This window comes from Eurosta solidaginis, chromosome 3 (genome assembly GCF_040869045.1).
Source record: "Eurosta solidaginis isolate ZX-2024a chromosome 3, ASM4086904v1, whole genome shotgun sequence".
NCBI lineage: Eukaryota > Metazoa > Arthropoda > Insecta > Diptera > Tephritidae > Eurosta > Eurosta solidaginis.
Window position 1 is genome coordinate 13775744 of NC_090321.1, and position 21593 is coordinate 13797336.

The following is a 21593-nucleotide window of genomic DNA, read 5'->3' on the forward strand; positions in this document are numbered from 1 at the left end:
AGATCATGACATCGCCGTAAAACGTTCTCAATGCATTAGGAAATTTCCCCGAGCAAATATTGCCAAGCCATCAGCATCGCTCATCAATTGCCAACTCTCACCTTCTAGGCTCTGAAGCAGATTGTTAATAACCACGACCCAAAGCTGGGAAGGATGAACCCCCTTAACTTTTCTGAGCCGTCGCTTCCCCTTTCCACTTTGTCACTCAGCAGTCCGCTGTAAAATATTACCTGGTCCGATTTGACTCTTATAGCATTTCATGGCCATTGGTAGGGCTTCGTTAAAATGCTCTTTCGATATCAAGAAAGATTCCCAACACAAAAAGGCTTTATTCTCGAGTAACCCCTATATCAGTTGGACAACTGATTGATTAACCATATTCCAACACTTGGCCACACAGCCTAACCAAAGACAGCTGGCTTGAATGGAATGGCAGGAATACCCCTTCAGTTTTCAGAAGTTGAGTAGAAAGAATTCCATCCATCATCCGGAAACTTAAAGGGCTTAAAAGAGATGAAGGCATCTGCAAAATGGTTTTTCGCATAGGGATGGTGTTATCCCTAAGCTAGCAGTGAAGCAACTTCCTGCGCAACCTGAACATCCGGAAAATAAGTGCGTATAAACCTAAAACACTCCTCCCCGCTCATTTTTCAGCTCACAAATCTTTTAGATGGCCCAATGGAGCATAACCCCTCGAACGGTACAAGGACTAAGACTCGTACGAGTTACAAAAATGTTAAACCTTTCGGTCAAAATTAAAAAAAAAAACGTGATTCTTCTTGGCTCATAGAGTTAAAGTAGAAATATCTAAATAAAAGTCTCAAGCTGGAGCGGCACACTTAGGCCTTTATAGGCCCATTGTGAAACCACACGGATTTGTTCCTACTCTCCTAATCAAACCACTTCGTTGAGTTTATGAAGCTAACTAAGCGTCGGGTATTGACCTCAGCTATATCAGTCAGATCTACGAGAAACATCTTGCCAATAAAACGTTGCCTTCTTCTACCGAGCGCTGGACATTCACAGAGTAGATACCTAACAGTTTCAGGCTCTTCTTCGTTGCCTCAGCTTCTACAATAATCATTAAATGGAGCGCCAGCCCTTTCCGCATGCGGTCTGCGATACGATACCAATACTCAATTCAACTTGGAGCCAGGACAGATATTAATGGACGGATTACAAGAGAGATTAAAGAATGGCGGCCTACGGCTACCTACCGAGTTTCCGGTGTAATCGTAATAATTACTGATACTTTTTCAAAAGTTGAAATTTCGTAAGGGTCTGTCTGTCCCTAAAGCATTTGCTTGCGTGTTAGTGTGCTTTTGGATGGCTCAATGAAATGAGAAAGAGGAAGAAGGGCGTTTTGAAAAATTGCCTCCATTTTTTTAATGTCCACTCCACCCTCACACTCTATTAGGAATTATTTTTAATTTTTTATTTAAGAAGTTTAACATTACCACGGCTACCACTCATTTACACGCACACTAACACAAAAGCAAACACGTGCACCCATACACACACACATACGGAAGTGTATAGTAGGTACTTAGTATTAATTCTAAAAAATAAAAGAATTTTAAAAGAATAAACAAATTTTTCATTGAATTTCAGCCTTTGTAGTATTTTCCCTATCTCCTCCTCAAAAGGGAAAATTTTTAGAAACTTGTTGGCTATTGCGGAGCTTTTGGTAACGTTACTTGTCATTGCTCCTAATTTTTGTAGTTGTTGTTGAATGTTTTTATATGATGTTTTTAAAGGAAAATTAGTTATTACAGAACATTGGGAGTTTGGCAGGCGATTCATGTTACGTTTCTGCGTTTTAGAAATTCTTGGTGAAAAATCTGGTTTGGAAGGACAGATTCTAAGCAAAAATGCTTGAACAACAACTATTGACACTTCTGCCGCCGATGCTGAGCTTGGCTCGACTTCATGTTTTGGTAAAGCAGCCAACTTAAGATCCAGCGAGTGTAGGTTTTACGTGAGTACCTGCTGATGTCGGCCTAACCTCACGGATGCACCATAGTACACGAGTCAAAGCAGGTTAGGGGGTCAGAATATTCCCGCGGTAGGTATGCCTGTCGTAAGAGGCGACTAAAATACCAGATTCAAGGGGCTATGTAGCGCAACCCTTCAGGTTGCCAGCGCAATATATAGCTTCTCCAAACCCAATTGTCAACCTCGCCTATCGCGGCGAATCCTGTTTCACTAACAGACGAGGCTCTGGCGACCCCAAGCTCCTCATGTAACTTGGCGGTGGGGAGAGAGGGGATGGCCTGAAGGTTTAATGTGGCCACATAAATCGTTCCCGAGATGGCCGGGCTAGCAACTTAATGGTGCTGTGGTACCGGAGCGTACCGGATCTGTATCCGGCAAAGGACAATTACATCGATAACACTCCCCAAAGCCTTCGGGGAGCAACCTTATCGCTACAACAACAACAACAACAGTCAAAGCAGGTTTGACCAGCCCCCAAACGCTCGCCCACCTTGGTCCCAATCGATAATGTGAGTGAAAACACCATTCGCATTCGGATATCAACGACAGCCACCACGATGCTGCACGGGGCCTACCGCAAATGAGCAGAAACGGAGCATGCTCCGCAGGCTATCTGCTCCCAGAGGTACCACTTTAAATTTTTAATATGACGTTCGCAGCCGAAGCTTTTACCGGTTGAGTATCCACCTACTCCACACGGTGCCTGGAAAAAATAAAAACAAAAATAATAAAAAGAAAAACGAGATGGAGTAGGAGCCCCACCTCATATACACAGACACACAACCAATCACTCTAACCACCACTGCATACTCATTCAATAAACTAACAGACTTACATCTAAACCATTATCACAAATTACAACCTCATAATTATTTAAATCTCTAATGTCCGAGTACTCCGGACATCCACACAAAATATGCACCCACCTTTCACACAAAGCCCCACACACACAACCCTCCGTTTCGCTCAGGCCTCTCTTATGAAAAAATTCATTAAGAGAACCATGACCTGTTAGCATAAAACCCAGACTCAGATTAAATCTGAAATCTGGATTTTGTGCTACAAACGAAACATACCGAATGTACTCGAACGTTACCCTTCCATTACAACTGCAAGACCAACGTTCTTGCCATTTAGATATCTTGCCACATAGAACATCACGGTCAGTACACCATTAACGCAACCAAAACGGTATGCTTAACTGCCTTCTCAATCTGAAGCATGTTGCTCTCCGCATAACCTCCAAGTCAAGAGGAGGTGCCCCCATCAAAACCTGAATTTAAGATCCAGCAAGATGTGACTTTCGCTAATTCCAAATGTTAACTGAAAACTAAGCGACTTACCGGTGCCTCTTTGATCTCAGTAGCCATTTATTCCGTCCACTAGTAAATCGCCGATTTGCGATATTTATTTATTAGGGTTGGAACAGCTTTATCATAGACCTCTTTGGCACCGAACTGGGTAGATTTAGCATTCTTTGAAGCGTGAGCTTGTTTTGAGTATTTTCAGGCTGCTGCTATGAGAGCTCCAGTGCTTATTTTCATTTTGGGTGCTACCGCTTGTGTCCGCGCTAGGCGCTTCTCCGGGGCCTGTTTTAAATGAGATATAAGTATTTATGGTCGCTGTATTAGGCATCCAACTCTACTGCTCGTCTAAAAGTATGGGCCTCTGCACTTTTATTGACATTTCCGGGACTTTCGATAACACAGCACATCAAGCTATCGAACATGCTATGATTGGCAAGGATATCAGCCCACTAATTATTCGCTGTGTACAATTTATGCCAGAGAAAAGAAAAATCAATCTGGAGCTGGGAGCGAAAACTGAGTCAATTGTGACCGCTGGGGGATTCTCTCAAGAGGGTGTACTCTCTCCTCTGTTGTAGACCCAAGTCATAGATCACCTCATTCAGTTACTGAAAACGAAAGGATTTGACACACAAGGGTATGCAGATGACTTAGTAATTGAGAGCCAAAATTTGCTCCCTTCAATTCTACCCTATTTTACATTTCCCATTGCTTAGATGATAGCCATAAATTTCATAAACTGTCAGCTTTGTTCACAATGAGTACTAAAGATGATGAGTGGACTGAGTGAGAATTTATGAAGGGATCAAGGAGTAAAAGTCAAATGAAGTGCGGCCACTTCAAAAATCGATGTAGTGGTAGACTTTAAAAAATAGATCTCTAAAAAGCGAGATAGCATTTCTAAATAACATTTTGTTCCAATCAAGTAGCTTGATTTTCATTGTAACCGGCAAGTACCTAGCTCGGGTGCCAACTTGTGTTTACTGTGTGATTTTCTATGTAAAAATATTAACCTGAAAAAACTTTCGGGTGACTGATCGACTTATGGCGGCTGCCGCGGTATGATGGTAGCGTGCTCAGCGTACCACATCAAATATCCTGGGTTCGCGACCCAGGCAAAGAGACGTCAAAATTTTAGAAGCAAGTTTTTTCAATTAGAAGAAAATTTTTCTAAGCGAGGTCGCCTTTCGGCAGTGTTTGGTCAGCGCTCCGAGTGTATTTCTGACATGAAAAGCTCTCAGTGAAAACTCATCTGCCTTGCAGATGCCGTTCGGGGTCGGCATAAAACGTGTGGGTTCCATCCAGTCAATTTGTAGGAAAAATTAAAAAGGACACGACGAAAATTGAAAGAGAAGCTGGGCCTAAAATCTCTTCGGAAGTTATGGCGCCATAAATTTTTTTTTGGACTGATCCATTTCACCCGTGGTCGAAACATGGTCATATCCAGTATAAGGTTCATGCACGATCCAAGAGCCTAACATCTACTCGGACCATTATCAAGCAACAAAAAACAGACGGAAAACTAGACGTCGATAGGCTGCAATCGCAACAGACCTGCGCAACTCGACTGTCACACCTGCAGTTGAAGCATATCTCTAAAGCACTTCGTACTGCCACAGAGGAAAAAATTGGTTACAGGCGACCACGGAAAAATAACTGGTACGATGAAGAATGCCACTTTGCAACCGCAATAAAAGACGCTGCCTACAGGACTACGTTAAAAATGAGCGCAACAAGAACAGTGTGTGAACGCTACCACGAGTTGAAAAGGGAAGCGAGACACCTTTTCAGGAAGAAAAAAGCAGAGGCAAAAAGTCGTGAGTGTGAGGAGCTTGGGCTGCTAGCCAACAGGAATAACACCTGCAAATTTTACCAAACAATTTGGTGAAAGGCGGAAGGTTCTAAGTCCGGGTTGGCGACGGCGAGTACCACAAAAAAGATTTAATTATGAGCTGTACTAGCTTAAAGCAGACATCATTATAGTCCAGCGAATTAAAACGCAGCGGCTATGAGATTGAAAGATGACGCTCCGGCTAAGAAAGTATATTTATCGGAACCCGTCTATTGAAGCAGAGGAGTGAGTGGCTCCACTCCGCTGAAAGGACCAGGTGGAATATGATTTAAATTCCATTGGTGTGACCTATTAACGCCAGATAGCAGAGTGCAGAAGCGCCTTGCTTGACGGCCTTAGCCGCTTAAACTATTAAGCGACAATTAAGTAAGTAAGTAAGACTAAAAAATTGTCTCTGCTGAAAGTTTCTGTTGTTATTGTTGTTGTAGCGATAAGGACACTCCCCGAAGGCCTTGGGTAGTGCTATCGATGTTGACGGTCCTTTGCCAGATGCAGATCTGGTACGTCCCACTTACAACCACCATTGAGGCACCAGCCCGACCATCTCGGGAACGATTTAGTATGACCACATGAAACCTTCAAGGCCATAACCGCCCTCCCCACTCCCCAGTTCCATGAGAAACTTGGGGTCGCCTGAGCTCCGGCTGTTAAAGTAACAGGATTCGCCAACATGTTGCCAAATAGAGGTAGATGGAATTGAAAATAAATGTGTTAGATCTACCACAATAGTAATAAAGTGGCCACACTGGACGCAACGCTTAAGTATTTCTATGGAGTGTTGCTGGCAGAAGAGAGAGTGAAATGTCTTATTTCTTCGGGTGGTGATCACACCTAACAACTCATTTTTGTAAGCAACAAAAGCAGTAACAAAAGAAACAAGGGCCATAATGCGTTGTTTCCGTGCATGAAAAATGCTCTTGAGTAACAACGAAAACACGCAAGATGATAAAGAATAGCTTGAGTTACTGAAACTGCTCTGCTTACAATCATTTTTAATTCTTGCATTCATTTACGCTTTGAAGAAATTGAAATTAAGAAAAAAAAACACTATTTTCTTCACTCGCATAACCCCGCCCATTCTTCTTCTTAAAATTTCTACTTATTTTTATTTTTGAAATTTTTTAATACCTCAACCAACAAAAACATTCAACAACGTTTTTTTTTTCAACTTTTTTCAGAGTTTTACAAAGCGCATGTGTATACCTCCTTGCCGCCCCTTCACTTCATTGCCACGTTGTGACACTTTTTGTAGGCAAATTAATAAATGAAATTAAAAGCGTTTCACATTTTTTCGCCATCTTAATATTACACCAGTTGTTTTTATTTTATGTACAGTTACTTTGACGTAAATACATAAGACGATACTTTCACTTTTAAGCGAATTAATGGACACCTTCAAATGAATGTATGAATGTATGTGTGAGTATTTATAATGAAAGTCCTTTTGCCATCACTTAAAATTTCAATTCAGTGTTTTTTCTTTTTTGTTGCAACGTTGCTGGGGTTTCCTTTTTGAACTTTTTTGCACCTTCTCTTCATATATACAGATTTTGTTGCCAGTAGCACCCATTAATTTTGCGCCTACACAATACTATACATATGCACACACATACAAACATGCATAGATACCCCATCACAACAATTTGTTTGGACTTTTATGTTTCTGAGACCACAACAGGCGGTGGAGGAGCTTTGTATCCGCTTTCCTATAAACCATACATACATATATGTATGTGAGGTTGAATGTGCATGTAATATGAGGTGTATAAATATGTATGAATGGAGACTACCAAGTTTTTCTTTTGCCTCTATTTATGGCATACTTTTAAGTAGGATTAATTTTGTTTTTAATTTTTTCACCTTCTTTAGTAATTTTCTTAACGAAGCAGACAAGCACACGAGCAGATATAGCATCCCAGCATTAGATAGTTTATGTATGTTAGACAATAAGGGGATGGGTACGCGCAGCTCGGTGTCGGTCTTGGTTCGAGAGTGGAGATCTCCGAGAGAGCGACAGCCTACCAACATTTTCCTTATATCGGGTCCATCTTGTGAAAAGCTCGTTAGTGCATGTGTATATAGTTAAATCGAATGAGGGCTTATCTCCCACAAAACTTCTTTACATTGTTCCCATCAGCAATGTTCCCTCAGTTTACTTGAGGGTTTCCACTTTGGTAAATTTCTACAAAAACTTCTTGCTTTTGCATTCGATTGCGTAAAGTGTAATTTTTTCATTATAGTGGTTATATTCTCCTTGGAACCGCACCCACCGTGTGGGAGAAGTTCACTCTCGGCAAGGTATGCCTGTCGTAAGACGAGTCCGAGTCTCGTACTCGCTGGGCTTCGAATCCATCACATAAAAACTATAACTAAGAAAAAAGAGGATACCGAACGTCGGATGAGATCCCTTTTACTGATAACTACCACGTTTTAATAACTACAATATGAGGGCATGTACCTAAAATATCTGAACGAATTCTTGAAGGGGGTAGATGCCGGGCAGAGTGATATCCTCGTGAGGCAACGGGGAACGAGACAAGTTGGGACGACACACGCAAGGTCATACGTCGTTTGCCGCAGTGACCATTAGGGGAAGAGCGCAATTCGGTGCCACGGTGTTGATTTTGTGGGAGGAAAGCGACTTCGCCGCCGTTCACGGCTCTGCAGGAGCTTCTCGCAGCTATTTGCATCAATGCGAGGTTCACGGCTCTGCAGCAACTTCTAGTCGCTATTTGCATTAATGCGAGGTTTTCCAACACTAAGTTTATTTACGCGTGCGTACTAAGAACTGATGCGGACAACGCCGATAAGAGCTCCTTGGACTTGCGCACTAAGTACTCATCACTATGCGCGGTGCTAGAAGATATACCATTAATGGCCCTAGGACATGAAAATCATATTTAGCGATTTTAATACCAGGGTAAGCAAGGAAGGGGTCTTCGGTCATATAATCGATATATGTAACTGCTCCCAACTGGTTGAGGTTGATTGATTACACTGCAGCTCGAAAATTGTTGTCTGCAATACTAAGTTTCAGCATGAAAAGATAGTACATCAGACTACTTGGCTCTCTCCTGATCGAAAAACATGAAACCAAACGATCACATCGTGATCGATGGCCTACATGTTCGCACTCTACGAGGTCTAAATACTTCAATGGACATTACCTTTTGGCAGCCAAGGTAAGCATACGCCTCTGTACAGCAAAAAAAAAAAATGCACGCAATGACCCAAGAAATGTTTTCTGTCGGGAAGCTGCTCACGAAATAGACAGCTGGTAACTATTGCCTTCGACATACACCATATGTAGTTTTCGATCGAGCTCGCAAAAATAACTGCTACCACGCGGAAAGCCGTGCTGCCTCAGAAAAAGTACGCTACGGGCGCGGGAGCGCATGGTAAATGCGAAGAGTTTTAGATGCGGCCTGACTGAAATAATGCCCACAATTCTACCAGAAGATCGATAAACGTTTTCTAGACCGTCACTGATTTCTGCAGAAATCAAAATAGCGACTTAGTATATAACGTACTAAGCGTTCTTCAGATATGGAACACTTTTCCTCCTGGCTAGTTAGCCAGAGAGATGACGACCTGATACCCTAATTCCTGACATCCTGAATATATAACCACACAACAGTCACGAAGTGAGGATGGCAATATCACGGCTAAGAAATAAAATATCCACCAGAAACTGCAGACTATTCTTCGGAGGCACAGATATGATAAAAAACATTAATAACTCCTGTACAAAATGTGAGCGGCCGAGCGCATGCCTGCAGATTGGAATTTATGGGTGCTCTTTCTGCTCAATCCACAAAAAAGGTGGTCGCACAAATCGCTTCAGTTACAGGCGTAGCAGCGCGTTTAATATGGCGTAAATAATCTAGCGTCAGCGAACTGATTGGGCCTTATCAATGTGACTTGAGACCTAGGAAACCTACTTTAGATCAGGCTAACACGGTACTGTAAACCCTTAAGAAGCCAAGAGAACCGACACGTACCATCTATTTGTCGACTTAGAAACAGCTTTTGATAGCTGAAAGTTTTTGACTGCATTCTGCAATGTCGGAATTTGTGTTCTGTGCAAATTTTTAACCAACACAGCAGCTGAATAAGTATTTGGAAACACCTCCCCAAGCCTTTCAAAACCAAAACGAGGTAGAGGCAAATAATTTCAGCAACATAATTTTTTAAAAGTCTTCTACCAGCAAAGCTTTTAGATATTCCCTCCCCCTTTCAGCGGTAATTAATCAAACAAGCATAAGATAAAATATGTTTTAAAGCGAATTTATATGTAAAAAAGTATATATTCATGAGTATATCTGTCCCGTACCCCCATCCCATAATCAAGTTTGATTAAATGCAAAGAAGAGCTGCCTTTAGCTTTTGTAGCTTTCTTTAATCTTCTCACGCATCGTACTGGACCTTAAAAAAAAGTGATCCAACACTCGCAAAAGCCGCCAAACTCAAAGTTTTTAATGTAAATAAACAAAACAAGGGTAAAACAAAAACAAAACTAAAAAATGCACGTAAATCCTTGATAAGTAAAAATGTGTGACAGAATGACATCAACTGTGGCCCCAGCCTTTTTCTATTTGGTCAAAATAGGCTTTATCAACCTGCGCGAAATTCATACGCAGTCTTCCTCGTTACTAATGGTCCTTTTCCTTAATTTTTCATTGTGTACATACTAGTTACATACAAACATAAACTTTAAAAGCAAGAACAGGTATTTACTAGGCTCATTCAGTTTCCTTTTTTTGTTCTTGTGGTTAATATTCAAAGTGAGCTGCCGTGTACCAAGCAACTGGCTTTGTCAGAGATTAAAAAGTTTCTGCTTAAATGGAGTTAGAGACGTTAAGAAAAATTGATGTCATTACAAGTCCATATACATTAGGGTGGGTCAAATTTATTGTTGAAAAGGCCCATCCACTTTCTGAATCTATGGGTCATACTGAGCAATAATGTCCATGGGACCATAGGTGTGAAATGAATTTCGAGCCTCCTTAATTTTGTTAGAAATTTGTATATCCCAATCCGAATCCGAATTTTATTTATTTTCATGTATTTTATTTGTGAGAGCCGCTATTCGGATTGGGTTTGCATGGTTTGCACCGCCTCACAAGCAACTCCCTTATATACTTTGAAGTTGTGAAAGGGGTAGGATCTGCGGTATACTGTACTGATCCGGAAATAAACAAATCCTACAAGCTTGCAGATCACTGTAGCGTTTTTCAAGCGGAAGTATTAGCCGTTACCAAAGCAGTAAAAACACTGAAAGAGAGTAGCTGAAACTGCATATGTGTTAACTTTTATATTGAAAGCCAAGCAGTAATTAAGGAATAATCTCGCATACCACAGCATCTAAAAATGTGTAAGCAATCCATGGAAAGAATCGGGACGGGGAAAAGCATACATCTAAATTGGTTCTCAGGGCATATGGGAAGAGATGGGAATGAAAAAGCGGAAGAGCTAGCTTAACAGGGCGCATACCTTGAAGTTTGCTCTGTAGACGTCCCAATTAGATTGGGCGAGATTAAGAGAAGGTGAGAGGTGCTCATGATCGACCAAGCGGGAGAGGTGTTGGTCCAAGCGCCGTACTGTGAAATGTCGAAGATACTTACACTTTAGACTAACAAAGTTGCTTCTATCATTAAAAAGAGAGTACTGTAGACTCATGACGGGTATTTTGACTGGACACTGTCTTCATCAAAAACCAGAACCTACTTTATAAAATAACTTCGTGCTCTTAGCAAATACTAGAAGTTCTTCAGGACCTTTGTCACTTGCTGCTTCTAGATCACTCTCAGCCTGGTCTGCTCGATCATTTCCTGCTGCAACCCGCGCTTCATACAGCTGCTATCACTAACGAGACCTTATTTAAGAGCATGTGACGCGATAAGGCGCATACAGTTAGAATACTCATCATAAGCCTGCAGTCCTGTCTTTTTAGTGATGAGAGTAACTTTGTTAGTCTAAGGTAGTAAAACACTTCCCTGCTTTTCCGGCCATGGGAAACTCTCGGCTTCACATGGCGAGCCCAGCGCACAACACTGGTACCGAATTTGAATTTCAGTCACAGGGCGGGTATATTCTAAACTCTCAACTAACTGGAGAGTACGTATGTGACGAATCTAGCCCTGGTTTGCATTCAAAATTTCATTAAATTTGTGAGTTCAAAGATGCTTTTAATTCTTCGGGTCTTACCTTTCTTTAATTTCGTGTTAAAAGCACGAAAACCATTAAAACTCAAATATACTAGACTAGACGAAATATGTATACTTAAGATTACTAATGAATTATATTGACCCCGCATACATCGCCATCATCAATCCGTTGGAAACATTTCATCAAATGTTGTTGTTTCTAAAATTTCATTTGCTATCATCAAAAATTTCTGTGATAATTCGCGCTCCAATCCGGGAATTATTTCCTTCAAATAGAGTTCTTGATTTTCATTTATAATTCGATTGCCAACTTCGCCAAGTACTTTATCGCCATTAAATAAATTATTTAGACGTAATTTGAATTGACGTGCATTAATACGAATGGGCATTTTGGTGAATTTCACATATTCAACACCGTCTCTGAGATATCTCGTGCCACGCATCTTCACATTAGCTTTCGCATTCTCTGCAAGTGAAAGTAAATACAGTCAGACAAATTGGTAAAAATAAAAGAAAAATTGCTAACTGGGCGCTCATCTGTTGACTTACCGAAATTGCCCTCCATAGTGCCCTTGCCCTGAATGTCCAACAACAATATGTTAAGACGCATCATATATTTGCCGGTGAACTCGATTTTTGGCAAAGTCAGCGAAACGTCATATGAAATGTCACTGGCATTGGCACTGAAAATAAGACGGCGCACATTAATAGTTGAAACACTTCAGTTTAGTTAAAAAAATTATTACTAAATGCCGTTGCAACTACTATCTACACACTGAACGAAATGGTGCTAGTAAAATCAACAAATCGGTTCTGTTGTTCTTGACTTAACGGAGATTCGGTGAAATTTATCGAATTATGGTTAATTCGACCGAGTTCTTTGTCAAGCGAACAACTTAGTTTAGTCATTTCAACAGAAGAGAAATTGTCGCTCTTAAGTTAACAAAATTCTGTAAAATTGACAGATTCCTAATCAATCTAACTGATTTTTTTGTTAACACAACTGATCTCACTGGTCATTTCAACAGCGATCAACAGTCAATACATGAGCAAATTTCAAAGAGAATTTTACGCTCACTGCGCTCTCTACTTTGTACTTATGTATGCTGTGTACTATATGTATGCACATATTTACATATGTATATGGCGGACGCCGTGGTGTGATGGTAGCGTGCTCCGCCTACCACACCGAAGACCCTGGGTTCACACCCCGGGCAAAGCAACATACAAATTTTAGAAATAAGGTTTTTCAATTAGAAGAAAATTTTCCTAAGCGGGGTCTATTTCTGCCATGAAAAGATCTCAGTGTAAACTCATCTGCCTTGCAAATGCCGCAACATAGGTACTTTCGTACAAAGCTGTCGCAACAACATTTTTTTGTTCATTTGACTACCAAAAAGGGTCAATTACGAATCAACGTTTGTGCGCAGTTGATTCAACATCTTGTTGCGATGGATAAAAATTGACAGAAATTTGGGTTGAATTTACCAGTATTTTTCTTTCAGTGCACTTACCTCAGTTTATCGATGCGAAAGTTGCTACCTCCGTAGGCCATTATCTCGGAGAATACAGCTTGAAACTGTCTACTATTGCCAATTTCAATGTTATCCAAATAGAGTGGCTCCAAGGCGGGCGTTTGGTAGCCTTCGCCCAGGTCTCCAGTAGCTAGTTTTGGCTTTAATTTGTACACGGCATCAATGATGCATTTCTCAAGTTGTGGATCATTGCGACGACATGGTGTAATTGTGGAAGCTACGAAAAAAGAGGATAAATATTAGTTACATTACATTGACTTGCTTGAGAAGACCTGCGACTCCGGCCTGCTCGTTCTTAACGCACTCTGTGTTTCAATGTGTGGGTAAAAATATTTTCTATGTGAGAAGAGTAAAAGCTTACTGGTACAGAATTTCTGGTCGAAACTCCGCTATCTTAGTATATGTAAGTTCAATACACTCTCAGCTGAAATCGTTTTTATACTCAACAAGTAAAGAAGGCTAAGTTCGGGTGTAACCGAACATTACATACTCAGCTGAGAGCTTAGCGCGTTGGTTTCGTAGATGGTTCATAAGTGGTTTTTAATTCCATATCACATAGGTTTGGGAAATATCGACCTAATTGTAGACCAATGGTGACGTTTTTTGGAACAATTTTCCTTCATCCTTTGTCAAATAAGGGAAAATCACCATGTCGGAAAATGAACATAGGGTAACCCTGGAATGTGTTTGTATGACATGGATATCAAATGAAAAGTATTAAAAAAAAGAGTATTTTAAAAGGGAGTGGGTCTTAGTTCTATGGGTGGACGCCTTTTCGAGATATCGCCATAAAGGTGGACCAGTGGCGACTCTAGAATTTGTTTGTACGATATGGGTATCAAATGAAAGGTGTTAATGAGTATTTTAAAAGGGCGCGGGCTTTAGTTCCATTGGATGTACGCCTTTTCGATATATCGCCATAAAAGTGGACCAGGGGTGACTCTAGAATGTGTTTGTACAATATGGGTATCAAACGAAAGGTGTTAATGAGTATTTTAAAAGGGAGTGGGCCTTAGTTCTATGGGTGGACGCCTTTTCGAGATATCGCCATAAAGGTGGACCAGTGGCGACTCTAGAATTTGTTTGTACGATATGGGTATCAAATTAAAGGTATTAATGAGGGTTTTAAAAGGGAGTGGCTCTTGTTGTATATGTGGAAGCCGTTTTCGAGATATCGGCCAAAATGTGGACCAGGGTGACCCAGAATATCATCTGTAGGGTATCACTAATTTATTTATATATGTAATACAACGAACAGTATTCCTGCCATGATTCCAAGGGCTTTTGATTTCGCTCTGCAGAACTTTTTCATTTTCTTCTACTTAATATGGTAGGTGTCACACCCATTTTACAAAGTTGTTTCTAAAGTTATATTTTGCGTCAAAAAACAAATCCAATCACCATGTTTCATCCCTTTTTTCGTATTTGGTATAGAATAATGGCATTTTTTTATTTTTTGATTTTTTCGATATCGAAAAAGTGGGCGTAGTCATAGTCGGACTTCGCACATTTTCAATACCAAGATAAAGTGGGTGCAGATAATTACGTCAACTAAGTTTAGTAAAGATATATCGATTTTTCCTCAAGTCATCGTGTTAACGGCCGAGCGGAAGGACAGACGGTCGATTGTTTATAAAAACTGGGCGTTGCTTCAACCGATTTCGCCCATTTTTACAGAAAACAGTTATCGTTATAGAAGCGATACGCTTACCAAATTTCACAAGGATTGGTAAATTTTTGTTCGACTTATGGCATTAAAAGTATTCTAGATAAATTAAATGAAAAGGGCGGAGCCACGCCTATTTTGAAATTTTCTTTTATTTTTGTATTTTGTTGCACCATATTATTACTGGAGTCGAATGTTGACATAATTTACTTTTATTCTGTAAAGATATTAAATTTTTTGTTAAAATTTTACTTTCATTTTTATTTTTAAGTGGGCGTGTTCGTCATCCGATTTTGCTAATTGTTGTTTAGAACACATATAGTAACAGGAGTAACATTTCTACCAAATTGCATAATGATATCTTCAAATTACAGCTTGCAAAACTTTTAAATTACCTTCTTTTAAAAGTGGGCGGTGCCACGCCCATTGTCCAAAAATTTACTAATTTTCTATTCTGCGTCATAAGGTCAACCCACCTACCAAGTTTTATCGCTTTATCCGTCTTTGGTAATGAATTATCGCACTTTTTCGGTTTTTCGAAACTGTTCGATATCGAAAAAGTGGGCGTGGTTATAGTCCGATTTCGTTCATTTTAATGAGATGAGTGCCTAGAAACTTACATACCAAATTTCATTAACAATTGTTTTTGTTTTTATCGGCCTATTGATAAATGATTCAAGGTTCGATTCGAGCTAAAGGCCAGAACAATAATTTTTTTCTAATGATAATTATCGTTATTTTTTAATTTTTCTAAATTTGAAAAATTGTATTTTGTTTTTGGAATATTAAGTAGAAAATTTTTCAGACAACCTGCCATAGCTGCCCAGATAGAACCATTTCGAAGGGTGCTAAGCCTTCATCATCAGTACGCTTTAGGCACGATGCGCTAACCATTTAGCTATACAGCGGTGGTTTGTTTGACTGGCAAATTTGCTACTTCTATTCCTTTTACCAACTATATTAAATAACAATAATTATCATTAGAAAAAAATTATTGTTCTGGCCTTGAGCTCGAACCGAACCTTGAATCAAATTTCATTAAGATACCTCAAAATTTACTCAAATTATCGTGTTTACGGACGGACGGACGGACAGACAGACGGACGGCTAAATGAATTTCTTTTTTCGCCCAGATCATTTTGATATATAGAAGTCTATATCTATCTCGATTAGTTTATGCCGTTACGAGGTACCGTTATGCGAACAAAATTAATATACTCTGGGAGCTCTGCTCAGCTGAGTATAAACAAAAAACGAGATCTCTAAGCCATGTTCGCTCATCCGTCTGTCTTTTAACACATAACTTTGAAGTAAGTTTATGAAATATGTGGTTTCCTTGGCATTCATCGCAAATTTAAAATTAGCCAAAGTTTGGAAAATTTTGTGAAAAGTGGCGGGGCACCACCCACTATTGAGAAAATCTCTTTCACCAATATAATTGGCGATAAATCAATGTGCCTTAGAAAAATTTATGAATTCCATTAATAACCATCATCATAATCATTAATTGGCGCTTAGCCTCGTAGGCGACTCGGTCGAAGCCTAACAAGCCATAACAGCCATTCCTGTTTCCCCGATAACTTACGCCAACTGGGAGGCACCAACGGAGATCATGCCCTCCTGCAACTGCCTCTTCTTACTCAGTGAAGAACTTCTCTTACTCCGTTGCGGTACCATAGAAATATTTTGTGAGCGAGAGCGTGTTCATCTACTCGCATAGTATGACCTAGCAAGCGTTGCCTCTGGGCTTTTGTTCATTGCACTTTGTTCATATCTCAGTAGAACTCATACAGCCTATCTTTATTCCTCCTTCGGCACTAGCCGTCGGCATCATGGACCGAAACATAAATCGTTCAGAGAACTATTCTCTCAGTTTATTAAAAGGCCATTCCATTGTCTCCCGACACCATCTATGAATCCTAGCCATGCATCAGTATAAGTATATATAATGAGCGGCTTTTATATATCGTGAGTTTTGTTCGTCGGTAGAAGACTTTAATTTTCAATTTCCTACACAATCAAAAGTCCAATTGTTGGAAGTAGCTATTGATTTCTAGGTGGACATTGTTTTAGCTGTTAATGCTGGCTCACAGATAAACGAATTCCTGCGTAGTTTCAAGTTTTCATTCGTCAACAGTGACGTAGCTGCCACGGCGCGAATGTACCCGACAGTGAGTACTTCGTCTTGTCCTCGTTTACCGCGAAGAGTACTACGTCCAGTAAGGGCAATGAACGGAAACCTTGATAGGAAAAAATGTTTCAAGTTCAAGGTTCAAAATACACCACTGTGCAGCTCCTAAAGTTATGCTACTCACATCACGGCTACTTTTTGCAAATCAAGTTCCGCCTAACCAAGAATGGAGTTTGTTTTGGTTACAAAGTGTAGAACACTTAAGTAGTTTTTTATTAGTTTTAAGGTGTGGATTCTATGTATGTAACTTCTTATTTAAATAAGCATAAAGATGTATGTACGTTTGTAAATTTGTTATTACCTATCAGTATTTGCCACTAAATATTTAATTTTAATTTATTTTTTGGACTTGCCAATTATTGTTTGTCGATGACATTCTCTATTTGGCCATCATTAAATATATGTACGAATGTACTGTATGTAAATATGTGCTGACTATTCTATGGTAGCTCATTAATATTCTGTAGACCCCATTCGATTTTTACGAATTGCGATTTTAAATTTGTTTATGAAAAAACCGCAAGTGATTTTGAAATTGTCCGAAGTAAAAACTATAAATAACAAGTAAGGAAGTCTAAGCTCGGATTGCATACAAAAATAAATGCCTATCGCGATTCGTTTTAGCGAAGATTTAGGCATAGCTTCTGTTAGAATTCACTCGGTGTTCCTCTTTAATTTTCCCTACAAATTGGCGGGACTTTACCTACATATTTTATTTCGACTCCGGTAAATGCAAGGCAGATGAATTTTCACTGAGAAGCTCTTCATGGATGAAAAACAGAAGAACTTTTGATGTATATTGGAACGATTTTCCGTCATCCCTTGTCAAATTTGGTTTCGAGACAAACCGGTTTCGGCGTTGTATGCCATCATCAAGAACTTTTATCTAATTGGTTTTTCTAAATATTTGAATTTGCTTTGCCTGGGACTTGAATCCAGAACCTTCGTTGTGGTTAGGCAGAGCACGCGGCGGCCAGCAATGCTTGGGTGGAACCGAACATGATATACCCTGCTGCGGGGTCGCTATAGAAAAATTTTTAGACAATTACGCAAAGCGACAGTTTCGCCGTACAGGTCTTAGTCTGAGTTATATGTATTTGAAGTAATCAATCAAATGCAGCGACTGCCTCAGAACAACCTACGACTGAACCAATTAAGAACTCGTTATAAAGGTCTGCAAATGGAGGTAATTGCCATTTCGGAGGACAGCACAATGTTAAGCGTATTAGGTGAAAGCACTTCAAGGGGACAAAATTGGGACTAGTACCGTTTTTTAATGCGATAGTTTTGCACCAGTTCACTGCGGGGTCTCGCATATTAAGTAGAAATTGAACCACAGCGGGTTGGGGGGCTAGAATATACCCGCGGTAGGTATGCCTGTCGTAAGAGGAAACTAAAATACCAAACACATTCAGGGCGTGGTGTAGCGCAATCCTTTCAAGGAGTTGCCAGCGCAATATCTAGCTTCTCCTTCACCCAATTGTCCACCTCACCTATCCGTGGCAAATCCTGTTTCATCAACAGCCGAGGCTCGGGCGACCCCGAACTCCTCATTAATCTAGGGGGTGGGACGGCGGGATGGCCTAGAAGGTCACATGTGGTCATAGCAAATCGTTCCCGAGATGGTCGGGCTTGGTACCGGAACGTACCGAATCTGAATCCGGCAAAGGACAATCAACATCGATAACACTCCCCAAGGCCTTCGGGGAGTGTCCTTATCGCTACAACAACAAGAACAAGTAGAAATTGAGCTTATTTACGCTATCACTATGGATGGGGATACTACAAATTTTATTGAAGTTAGATCCCATCAGAAGATTTGCCTATATTTTCGGCAGACCGCCGGCTATCCAATACCGGCTTACCGTGCAATAGGTAGTGTTTGGGCAGCGTTTTCTAGCTCGTCTATCTGTACAGGAGCAGGTGGTCAGCGGAACTACAAATTTCAAAAGAGCGCAAAGCGAGTTGCCAAGCAAAACGAACTCGGTAGACGTCCCTTTTCTCCGTCACCCCTTCTTCGTCAAGTAGCGAGTTTCAGCAAGACAACTTTTTGTGTCTAAACGCAGTCGTAACCTATTATATTGATTTAAGCGTTCTGTAAGGAAGATTCAATGGTTTCGCAAATATTTGACTTCATTGAAAAATTTGATATCGAAATGTAGACGTGGTTATCATCCAATTTCAGCAAATATATTCTGTTTTAGTAGTACGCATACAAGATTTCAATAAAATATCTCTGCAGCCTTAGTAGAAATCGCCCCTCACTATAGCAGGCAACTTGTCGTTGATATGAGAGCTTAGCGCCCAACTATGAGGCTGTGCGACATTCCAGTGACCAAACGTTGCCAAACTCCTAATACAGGGTGTTATGCGGACCGTGTCTATTGAAAGATTTGCAGCTAAGAAGTAGTCTCGGTGTATTTGAACAGAACCTTCCCCCTACTGGGAAGTCTCAAGAAGTAACGATGGCCTTACCACAGCAAGGGACGCTGCTCTGATGGACGATTTTTCATCCACATTTTTAACATTAGACCACTGAGCCCAGATTATTCGGAATGTGGTCGTACGACCAATACGAACTCTAAAAGCTTCAAAATAAAGGACTCATTCCAAGGAAAAGGTGATGATGCCGAAGGCTGGAGAAGGAATAATTAGATCCTAAAGGCTTCCAGATCACTGCAGTGTCTTTCAGGCGGAAACGGTAGCGGTGAAGAGAGCAGCAGAAACTCTGTCGCACGCGTGCCTAAGCTGCAATCGCGACAATATATATAAGCTCATGATGGGCACCAACTTGACACTGTCTTCTGGAGTCACATGAATATTAATTAGGCCTCGTCAGCAACAGCAGATTCAGGAAGTGTGGGCTGCATGAAGTAACGGTTGAGCATGTGTTGTGTTTGTGTCCTGCGTCTGCGAGGTCAAAGCTACGCTACTAAAGGCGGCAGAGTTGCCAGATCTCGAAGCAGCTATGAAGCTAGGTCCTGCAAAGATTCTAGTAATTGCCAAGAGAACGGTACCTACTTGGGAGTTTTACGTCTGGTCGTCAAACAAAGTTTTCTAACACTATGGGTAGATGCAGTCCATGTGAGGTCTTTATTGATCCACCAGTTCAATCTAACCTAATTGTTCGAACCAACTGCGCCCATTTTCACATGAAACAGTTATCGTCATGAATACTTATAAACTATGTAGTACCAAATTGTATTGGGATTAATCGATCTTTGTACGATTTATGTCATTAAAAGTATTATAGATAGATTCACTAAAAAAAATCATCATTGTATATTATTTCTAATTGCTGTTTTTTATGTACGGGCCCCTTTTTCGCTCTTATTTGGAAACCAAATCTATAAACAAAGTTTTGGTTGTAAAGATGGAAATTCGCGCTATTAGCGAGCTTTGGGCAATTTTGGTCATAGAGCTTTTGTTTAGCTATATTTTATTAAAATAATTGTTAAAAATAAACGATTGTGAGCACACAAAGAAATCTATTTGTACTATGGCACTATTGTGAATATTTGCACTGCATTACCGGCAGTTGCTACTATACGCTAGATGGCAGCGCATCTGTATGTTTTAATTGATTTATAGAACAGCTGATTTCTGTTGATATTTGATAAGAGACTTTTATATTGGTTGCGCAAGATGCGCACGGGTCCGGCTCGTTGTTTTAATTCACGTACTTTGCTCTACAGTAAAATATGCATAATTTTGTCATTAAAACTTCTTGTTAAGGTTAGACTTAAAAAAAATTCAAAAAAAAGGTCAGTCCAAGATTTTATCACTTTATCGGTCTTTGTTAATAAACTATCACATTTTTTTAATATTTCGTAATCTCCGATAGGAAGAAGGCTGTTCCTGTTCGTATGGAAAATTTCGTTCAAGTACAACTGGGTATACAAATACTTATAGTGGTACACTCACGTAATTTTCCGAAGCACGTTTGGCCGCTTAACACCAGAAGTAAAAAACAATATTTAAACATTTTGATTTTTTTTTTCTCTTCGAATTTCCCACAGCTCAGCTTCCGCTTCGAGTAAATTTTCAATAATGCACTAATTGCGTACACACCCCCAATAAAAATTTCACTTCACTTTACACAACATTCACTACAGCCGAGTGCTTCTGCTCTTCTAGACTACGTTTCTTCGAATTTGGTTTCACTCTGATGATCGTTCAGCAATAACTAAGAATCGGCTCTAAATGTAAGTCAGTTTTTATTCAAATTTAGCTTCAAAAAGTGATGACACTTGTAGGCACTTAAGTATGCATAGCTGTTGCGTTAAGAGCCACCACCACCAACAACAACAACAAAAGCTATGTAAGAAGTCTCAAAACTGCGCTCCAACCCAGACCCCGAAATTTCTTAAAACTTATTATTATTTAACAGTAAATTTTTGATCGTCGCATTATTTCCCAACAAACACTGAAAACAAAAATCTCAAATGTTTGAGAAGAACATTGATTCTCAGTTTGATATTCAACATTATTTATCATTTGAAATAAAATATTTTCTCGACTTTTTCTCAAACGTCGATATTCGACTTGAGAATAATTTGAGACATACTTGAAAATATTTTTCTCTCAAATGTTTGAGAAAACATTAGTTCTCAGTTTGATATTCAGCATGATTATTCATTTGAAGCTAAATATTCTCTCAACTTTTTCTCAAACGTTGTTCTTCAACTTGAGAATGGTTTGATATATACTTGCATTTCGTTCCATTCTGGTTGAAAACCATCGATATCATGGAATGTCTAAATTTTAAAGTACATAATAGGTGTTAATGAAACCCAAAAATAAAATAAAACAGTACAACATGCTTATTTTACATCAATACTATCGACACTGTCGTCGATAGTGCCGTTGATAATTCGTCG

General features: G+C 39.9%; 1 protein-coding gene across 1 annotated transcript; it reads right to left on the reverse strand.

Moving 5' to 3' along the window:
- Positions 1-11340: 11340 nt before the first annotated feature.
- Jhbp10 (Juvenile hormone binding protein 10) lies at positions 11341-20901 on the reverse strand. Its single transcript, XM_067777341.1, has 4 exons — positions 20638-20901; positions 12836-13073; positions 11871-12004; positions 11341-11787 (listed from the first exon to the last, which is right to left on the reverse strand). The coding sequence occupies exons 1-4, from the start codon at positions 20696-20698 to the stop codon at positions 11483-11485; spliced, it is 738 nt and encodes a 245-aa protein (XP_067633442.1). The 5' UTR covers positions 20699-20901; the 3' UTR covers positions 11341-11482.
- Between the last annotated feature and the right edge of the window lie 692 nt (positions 20902-21593).